The sequence below is a fragment of the Cyrtonyx montezumae genome, unplaced genomic scaffold (genome assembly GCF_038088225.1).
Source record: "Cyrtonyx montezumae isolate F1298 unplaced genomic scaffold, pur_monq_1.0 scaffold_11, whole genome shotgun sequence".
NCBI lineage: Eukaryota > Metazoa > Chordata > Aves > Galliformes > Odontophoridae > Cyrtonyx > Cyrtonyx montezumae.
Window position 1 is genome coordinate 8,183,507 of NW_027071837.1, and position 9,630 is coordinate 8,193,136.

At 44.5% G+C, this 9,630-nt stretch overlaps 1 protein-coding gene across 3 annotated transcripts in view; it reads right to left on the reverse strand.

The window, feature by feature from the left end:
* Positions 1-6,408, reverse strand: part of DACH2 (dachshund family transcription factor 2) — a 257,656-nt gene extending 251,248 nt beyond the window's left edge. For all 3 annotated transcript variants that reach the window (XM_065729499.1, XM_065729498.1, XM_065729497.1), the window contains exon 1: positions 5,927-6,408. In XM_065729499.1, coding sequence (XP_065585571.1) covers positions 5,927-6,408 — 482 coding nt within the window. The remainder of the gene's footprint in view (positions 1-5,926) is intronic.
* Positions 6,409-9,630: the final 3,222 nt, after the last annotated feature.

Here is a 9,630-nt window from a genome sequence, read left to right on the forward strand (position 1 = left end):
GGGCTTAGTGGGTCAAGATGTACTGACGAGGAAATACAATCTCCCTGTGCTTGTTCACAACAATAAACTTCCTCTGCACACACAAACAACATAGCTAGGCTACTACACAGAAAGGTAATTAAACGAATTTAGATTGTACAGAATTTGGATATTGTAGCCTTCAGGGGAAATCAATATCAAAGTATGTTAGCTAATGGATATCAGTACTTCTTACAGGTCAGAGAATGGGGGGAGAGGGCAGACCCTATGACTAAGTCACTTTGGATAACCACGAAGACGCAACAAAGATCAGAAGCACACAGCCTGAAGGCACAGTTCTAATATCAAGCAGTGTAAATCTAAATCACTGCAAAATTACTACAAACTAACATCTTTGTGCATGGTAATACATGTTCAATCTTTATAAAAGAAAGTAGACAGGAACTTAAGTATTTTAAAGTTTTAGGCAGTTTTACTCATAGCATCAGAAAACTGAAAAATATCACTTCTAGAATGCACAGAGAAAGGATGAAAGATCCTGTTTCAGCAAGAAAAGAATCAGGACAAAAAATTAGTGCCTGTGAAAGTGCCAAATACGTCTAATTATTTCACTGATATGTAATTGACTAAATAGAGCAGAAACAAACAGATTTTAATCATGCATGTCACACCTTCGATGAGAAGGGATCAGATCCTTCCACTGTTTCTGAAGTTCTCCACCCTTGCTCCAGCCAACATGCACAGGCAGGCATGGGAGGCTCAGCACAGCCAAACCAGAGCAGGGACCTGACAGCTGTAACTTCAGCACCTGTAACACCAATACTGGCAAACAGCTCTTACCTAACTCCAGTCTGCTGTCCATGAAACGAGCAAGACAGTTCTTTAAAACCCCTCAGAACGCCCACTTTGGTAATTATGTAGAAATTATTAAAGTGGAAGGATATCAGTTTCTCACGCTAAGGCCACTGCCCATAAGCAAACACGATTTTCTAACTCACTGATTCTCACAGTGCTTCTCAGCTCTAACAAAGTTCATTTTCACCTGCCCTGAAAACAAGAGCGCACACAGAGGCTGTGTGTCCAACAACAGCCCCAGTGTGAGAATAATTCCCCATCCACAGAGCTGGTCAGTTCTGGAAGCTCTCTAAGTATAATGCTGTTGCCACACATTGATATATTGGCTGAAGAAAGGCAAACATAACAATGCTAAAGCTTAAACTCATTTGAATAAACTGTGAATTTCTATTACATATATTGTTTCCTTTATCGAACAGAAACTACTGGAGCAAGAATACCAAGAATGTCAACATAAATCTAGATCTGTCACAGCCAGTTTCTCCAATTTATTCTCAGAAGCTCTAATGACAAAAAGTCAGAGTTCCTCTGTTCTAGAGATTAGCAAATGAAACAGTCACAGTAACTTTTAGCATATTCAAAGCAAGAAGAAAGAAATCAGGTTTAATAAAACAATCAAAGAAAATCATAAACCACAACTCTATCCTCTAAAGGAAGAACACAAATCTTTTAATAGACATTAAAGATAAAAAATAAAAACAATGCACAGCCTACATAGGAAAAAATCATTATTCAAAGCAGAAGACTTCACACACCTCCTTCAGTCTTTTCCAGAATGTAAAACCAATCCCACAAATACACATTCCAATCTCTTTTATAATTTGTGATCCACAGGTTCTACTCCAAGATAATGGATACCAGACTATTCAGATCAGAAGTTAACAGTGACTGACGACTCCTCTAACACATCAGGCACTAAATAAGACTGGAAACAATCAACTAATATTCATATTTTGCACTTAACAGATGTTGACTCAAAACACATTTAAATCTAAAAGAAACAATTTTTTTTTTATTTAAGAAAGCCCTACTTCAGCCTGTAATCAAATTGGACAACCATATTCTATTTATAGTAACACTTTCAATGTATTCCAGTCTTATATTATTTATTCGGATCATTCCTATTACAATGAAATATTAATGCTGAGAAAGCGGTTACTCTATTAAGGAGCTATCCTATGTTTAGATTTTAATATTGATCTACACTATTTGGGCACAATTAATCATTCCACACAAAACTGAGTTTGTGCGACTTTGCATTAGAACACACTCAGAAGTTTAGCATCTTCCTCACAATAATGTCATGATTAAATTTATATTTTGACCTATTCCTAAAGGCAATTTAGTTATTCTAACAGAAGGGGGAAAAGGGGATACCGCCACTTTAAAAGCTTCAATCTCTTTGACATTGCTGGCAGTGTATGGGAACATTAATGCATCTGTCATGATAACAAGCTAAGAATAACATCTAGACATCAAACCGAGCAGAGAATCCATCTGAAGTGATTCATTCAGATCTGTCTCATTGATTTATTAAACACAGGGCAACATCTGCAGCCTCACAGAGCCGCTTGGCAAAATTAATGCAAGATCAATTCAAATGGAAAAAAGTGCAAAAGAGATAAATCAAAACACAATTTGCATGCAGCTCCACAATCAGGCTTATTGGGTGCAAATGCTCAATTTCCCTCCCAAAGCAAATGAGTTTAAATGTTGTTTTATCTTGGTAGAATTGTGTGATTTGAAGTGACAGTGAAGAGTTCTGCAGGTTGAAATGGTGAAAAGAAAGAGAGGAGAAGAAATGCTTGCAAAGACCTTTTGAATATGCAACAAGAATATCATTAATACCTAATTGTTTAGCTTTTTTGTCTTTGCTACAAAAACACCACATTTTTCAGTTGTGGAAGTCTCAGTAGAAAATTACATATGTATTATGCACATACACATGCAGGAAACATACAAATACTCCATTCTGGAGAAAAAGCATGTTAATACTTCAAATGGGAAGCTCTACTGCTATGAAAAGAGGGGAATTTTAATCAAGGTTTCTCTGGAGTAGATACGCTTCTGTTGAAAATGTTGAAGTATTTTGGTACTTCCGAACAAGCACAGACTGCAGCGTGTCCAAAAAGAAGCAGGGATTTTTTCCAGGAGTCTTATGAATTTGCTCAGAAAGTGGAAAAATTCACTTCTGCATCTGTAACAAACCTCGCTATGCTGGTGATAAGTCTCAAGAGAATGCTTTAAGTAAATCTCTCCTATGATGAAGGAAAAGAAGCAGAAATTAATCATTTCTGATTTCAGTATGTCGACACTTCGAAAATTCACAAGTTTGGTTGCGTCTGAATGCACTCTAAATATTTACTTAAGCAAAGAAGTTTATGTAATCAGATGTCCACATTTAAAATCAATAGACACAGAAGCTCCGTGCAGTGCTACACAACTACACTGCATTAATTATAGTCCTGACATAAATAAAAGAGAATACTGCTGACTCTAGGGGAGTTTTTAGTAGACAACACAAGACCCTCGCTTCCTCACAAAATACCCAGATTTACTGCTTAAATTGTTTTCTAAACACTTGCGAATAGCCAAAGTAATACAAAATATTAGCAGAACTGGAAAACTTAAATCATGTAAAAAAAGTAAGTCTTACCAGAATACTGCTTTCTGAGAAGCATTCTGTGTCATGTACTGTTCTACTTACTGCACAATGAACGTAGCAGAACAGTACTGTCCTCTTTCAGTAGGCAACAGGCATTAAACACAAAAAACCTGAAGAAAACATTCTGATTACACTCATGCTATACTGATACTTATGGACCGACGTACTGACCATCACAGAAATGTCCTCCTCAAAGCTGTACTTTTTGTTTGTTTGTTTTTTTTAAACAAAAGTACAGTACAGTTTCCTACTTCACATAAACCTTATCCTTTGCTAAAATTAAGCCTTCACTCCTTCATTTAAGTAATCTTTCAAGATATTCCAAGCAAGTTACTGAATTTCGTAATTACGCTGTATTCACCACACACTTGAAGATGCCACTTGCAGTGAAATGAAAGGTTAGTTTCATTTTACAAATCTTGCTTTCAAATTCAGTAACACGACACTCCTTACGACAATCAAAGATGAGCACATTTTGTTTACACAAATGCAATTAATATGTATACTTCTTTAAAAATGCAAAGGTCAAAGATGCCAGACACACAGAATGAGCGTTATGTACTTGGAACACGAACACACAAAAACTTTTGGCTTACATATACATTTCCCTGCAGTTCTTAAAAGCTCTGCAGGCAAGCTCAACTCAAAAAAAAAAAAAAAAAGAAACAACAGACGAAACAGAATTCCTCTCCTTTCAATTATGTATTAATTGTTTGCATTCCAATTCAAAGTTAATTAAAAATGCACAGTATCATAAGAAATGTTTATCTCTAGTAGTGAGCTACCATAGAAAACAATGGCAACCAACATTTCTCATTGTCTTCCTGGACAGTTTTAAAGTTTGCATCTTAGTGTTCAAACTTCACATAAACTTCTATAAATTAAAAGAGCAGACGTTACAAAAGAAATGCACAGTGCTGTCATTTTGAAGCAACACCTGAGCCATGCAAAACAATACATATCTAAGGGTTTCTCTCCTAAAAGATGATATTTGTGCACAATTGGAGCTCCCAGATCTAGGTCCAAGCAGCGCACACACAGCAGTCCCATGCCATGTGTTTGTTTGGTGCCAGGACTGCAGTGGCTCCCCATCAGCTCGCAGCAAATGAGAAATGAGATCACACGCATTTAGCTATATGTATCCAGCTTTCTCTACCGAGAAATCTGTGCCGTTGAGGAAAAAAATAACTCTGTAAATAAAGCGACAAGCTAGGCATTCAATTAGCATGACAAAATACAATTAACATCTTTAAGTTACAACACTTGAGAAAAGTTTCCTACGCTTTGATAACGTTTATCACACACTGCATCTGAAACCTCGCGTGCAGTAACACCTTGCTATCCGTAGGTCAGACCAGCGGCGTTCTTAAGCGATACATAAGCAAAGGCTGAGCGACGTTTCAGTAAGCGAGGAGTATTTAGGAAACGAAGAGGGATCGGCTGGCTGCTCCTGAGGACGTAGAAACAAACACAAGCCCGAGGCGGCCCCGGCCCGGCCCGAGGCAGCATAGCCGCCCGCGCAGCGCATCCCCCCCCCAACCCCCCCCCCCCCGGCCCGGCCCCGCTCCGCCTTTCCCTACCGCCGCCACAGGTCGCGGCCAAAGGAAAGATAAACGTGGCGAACTACCGCTTTTGGAGCATCCCACACTTCAGCACTTCTTCATTCCCCACCACGGCTGAGTAAGGGAGCGGACGGCAGAGCGCACCTAAGGGATCGCCAAACGGGACCCCGCGTTCTTCCGACCACAACTTCGGTATGGCCACGCGAACTGAAGGGCGCGTTTCTTTCGCGGCCACCTTGCACGCCGGCCGAGTTTCAGAGCCGCCTCAGCCCCGAGGAGCGCTCCCGGACCCCCATCCCAAGCACCGCTCCGGGACCGCGCGGAGCCATGGGGCGGCGGCCGTGATGCGTGCGCGGCGCTCGGGCCCCGCGGGCACAGAGCACGGAGCGCCGGCTCCCAGCGCAGGGACCGAGCGCGACGCAACTCGCAACAACAGGTATCCCACCCGGCAAGGAGGTCCGTCCCGCTGCGGCTCTCAGAGGAGATAAAGCAGGGTCAGGCCGCAACCCGCGCCAACTTCGCCCGACTGCCGCGGTCCTCGCGCAGAGGCGAAGTTGGTAAACGGATGCGGTCCAACGGAGCGCCGGGAGCCGCGGAGCTCCGCGCACCGCCGCCACGCGGAGCACGGCCGCAGCGGAGGGGAACATCCCCGGACATCGCTCGGAGCAACAGTTTTGAGGTCCGGGCCGCTCCGGGCTAACGCCGCCAGCCAAAACTTTCAGCGCAGCCGAGTATGGCGGAGCAAACTCGGGACGGGAAGGAAGAAGCGGCCGAACGCGCGTGGAGAGCTCCGTGCCGCTCCGCTGCGGGACAGCGAGCTCCGAGTGAGGCCGCGCTGCCCCCACCGCCGCCCCGCAGCGCTCACCTGGCGTTGGTGCAGTCGTTGTACAAAGTTTCGAAGTCCTTCCTGGTGATGAGCTTGCAGCGGTTGACGCCGGGCTGGATGGCCCCCAGCCCGCGCAGGATGCGGACCTGCTCCACCGTGCAGACCACGGGCGATATATCCAGCCGCTTCAGCTTGGTGTACACCGTGTGCAGCCCTCCCACCAGGTGCTTGAGGAAGAGGTCGAAGACCTGCGGCAGGCAGATCAGCTCCTGCCCCTCCACGAGGAACGAGGCCACCTTCACCCCGTGCAGGTCGACCATCTTACACTCGTTGCCGCCGCCTCCACCGGCCCCGCCGCCGCCGCCGCCCGCGGAGAGGAAACTGTTGACGAGGCTGCTGCTGAGGCGCGGGGACTCCGCGGGGCTGGAGTACAGCGGGTCCGCCCGGAACAAGCCGGCCGAGCCCCCCGCGCCGCCGCCGCTGGACGTCGCGGCGATGACGGGCGGCGCGGACACAGCCATGGCCAGCCCGGCTCCCGCAGCCCCGCGCACTCACACCGCTCCGTTTGCGGTACTACTAAAAACAGCGCCGCGCGCCCGCCCTCCCACACGCAGCGCCCGCCGCCAGCCGCGCGCCCAGACCCCGCCCCAGCGCCGCCGGGGGGAAGAACGACGGCGCCCTCCAGCCAATGAGCCCCGCCCGCCTTCGGCCCAAGCGCCGCCATTGGCTGCCGGGCGGGAGGGGCGGGGCAGCGCCGGCCGCGGCACCTGGGCCGCGGGGTGTGAGGCGCGGGGCGGCGTCCCCCCGCCGGGAGGAGGGGCGGCCGGGCGAGGAGTGTGTGGGGGTCGCGTCTCGTCGCCGCCGCGGGGCGTTCTGTGGCTGCCCGCCGGAGCTCGGAGCGCCTCGGGAGGCGGCACGCGGAACTTCTTGAAGTTCGGAGAGCGCGGTGCCGATTGTGTTTCAGGCGCAGCGGTATCGGGCCCCTCCCGACGCGTGGGGCGGCACGTGCGGCCCTCAGCCCCGGAGCCGGGCGGGAGCGGGCGCGAGGGACGGGGAGAGCGCGCAGAGCTTCGCGCGTCACTGAGGGACAGTGGAGTGAGTGCTCCCGAACGGCGCCCAGAGAAAACGCGCGTGGGGAGTGGAGGCTGACACGCACAGGCACAGCCGAAGCGACTGACTGTACTGCTGTCCTGCTGCTTTGCTTTGCCATCTCTGGCTTTATTGGACTTTTTTTCCAGCCCCGTGCCTTTCTTCCTTTGTATGAGCATCCCTACTTCCTTTCAATCTTCTTTTATCTTTTCCTCTTTCCTACTCTGTTAACTTCTCCCAATTCTATTTTATTTCACTGTTTTGTTTCCCCTGTGATGCTCAGTAAGTAAAGCAAGCAGAGCAGTGTGTGTGTGGATGTCCTTGGAGCCCTTCAGCCCCATTCCCACTGCTCACATGAGCCATCTCTCTGTTAAGCTCGCTTACCTTGCCACTCTTGCTATGAAATTTAACATTTCTCCTTTACGAGGAATCCCAGCTGAGTTGAGGACAGATGACTGTGAACTGAGTTGGTGTATTTGTTAATTCAAGTCCCCCTGGAGGACATTTGCTTTCTCACAATTAGGACTGTAACAAAAAGTGGCTGCCCGTTTTAGGCTCCTAAGGTAGCTGAGTAGGGCGGGGTTATCACATAACCTGGCATGGACACCTTTCAGTGCAAGCAATCGTCTTTCTAGGATGAGATTCTCATACCAGAAGCCCTGTGGCTATAGGCTTAGCAAAAAGCTTTGTGCAGTTGAGCCCTGAACTCATCTTGAGATTTTTTACATGCTATAATTGACACATATATCAAGTAACTTATTTCAAATGTAAGATTTTGGGGGTTAATTTACAGGACATAATTGCTATTAGGAGATCTAATAGATCAGATTTAAGTATTTCTCATTGGTGTTGCCCTTTTAAAGACTTTTTTTTACTTTGAGATTAATGTGACAATCAAATTCCACCATGAGAATTCCTTTTCCTTTTTGACTTTAATGTCTTCCATAAGCTAAACATATTTCTAAATAAGACTGAATTTTTGCAAGGCCAGAGGAAGCCTTGCGCATCAGCACCCCGCAACTTGGACTGGCGTGAAGCAATATAAAATCATAAAGGCTGTAGTAAAAACAGTACCCTTGAGAGGTGACTATCCATGGAGAGCAGAACTGCTTTTAAACTAAGGAAATGCTCAAGGTTTGAGAATTAATACCAGGCAGCTGCCCAGTTCAGCCATGCATATAGAAATTAACAATATCAATGAATATTTTTATTTCCCTGTAATTTTACTACTGACAAGGCAAAGTTACCAAAGCCTTACAATCGTACAGTAATATATTGTCATTTATAAAGTATCCAGATGGCTTATTTGAATAGAGTCCAGCACTATGTAATTTGAATGTAAGTCTTCCTATAGCTTAAACAAGTATTTTAGAAAATGTATTTTAAATAAAATTTCAATATTTTTGTTAATTTTAGATTGGCATGCAAAATAGATATATATATTTTTAAAACTGTCAGTCATTGAGATATTACTGTGTTGTAGATTAGTGACATGTAAAAACTGGTCATGTACCTATAGCAAAATATCAAATAAGGATTCTATTTGCTTGTTTTTCTCTTCATGATCACTACGTATGCCCAATTGGTGTGAAATGTGAAAGACGTCTTTTCTCATGCTACAGAATAGAGGAAAGCCCTGGTCACTTCAATTAGGGTCAGTCAACAGCTTTCCTTAAACTATTTATAGCCAGCGGGCATGAACATGGCTGCTGGCTTATGGGGATCCTACAGGTAAAATGGGGGGTGACTCAACTGAATAGGAGGGGACAATTATAAAAAAAAAACAACAGCTTGAAAAGTAAAATAATAAGGAATTTAATAATAATTTCGTTTCTAGAAGACCAGTGTCTTCTAAGACAAAGCTCAATAGTGAAGTTTGTGTTGTGTCTCAGTTTACTGTAGTTAAACATGAGATGGATTAATTTTAAAAGAGAAATTATGTCCAAAGATTTTGTTATGTAAAGATGCATGGTGAATTTTTTTTATAGTGTAATTTTATTTTTTTTGTAGCCTTGATACAGTCATGTCAAGTGTGAGCACATTATGGAAGAACGTGTCAGTTTTTAGTGAAGGTCTTGGAACTCTCCCCTGTATTCAGAGGTTCTGAGAGGTAAATGTGAATGTAGATTAATGAGGGTCAGAGGCAACCATGGGCCCAAAATGAACAGTGAAAAAATAACTGAAAGATTTATTTATAATTCTCCCTAAGCATAATGAAATGAAACACTATTTTTCTGAATCCCAGCCTGACTGGAATCCTAGTGACAATGATATTCTCCTAGTCTTTATCAGGAAGGTTACTCAGACTGATGAAAGCACTCTTTGACTTAATGTCACGACTGTGTGATACAGCTAATTCCAAGCACAGCCTTAAAAAGGAAGAAAGAAGTTGGGTCTTTTTCTTGGTTGTTTTTTGTTCTTGAAGATTAGCATTAATGCTTTGGTTTTCAAGGGAGAATGAACTGGGATCCTGTTAACAAATGTAGGCTGCTGATGTTGAGAAAACGAGGAGTGAAATCAGTGTATCTTCTCATTACCCACCTTTTTAAACGCTCAAGCACTTGGTTCTTCTGTTCAATTTACTTCTGACATTTCAAGAAAGTTTTGTTGTTAGAAGTGGAGATTAAAACTTCCCATCTAAACATCAAGGATTT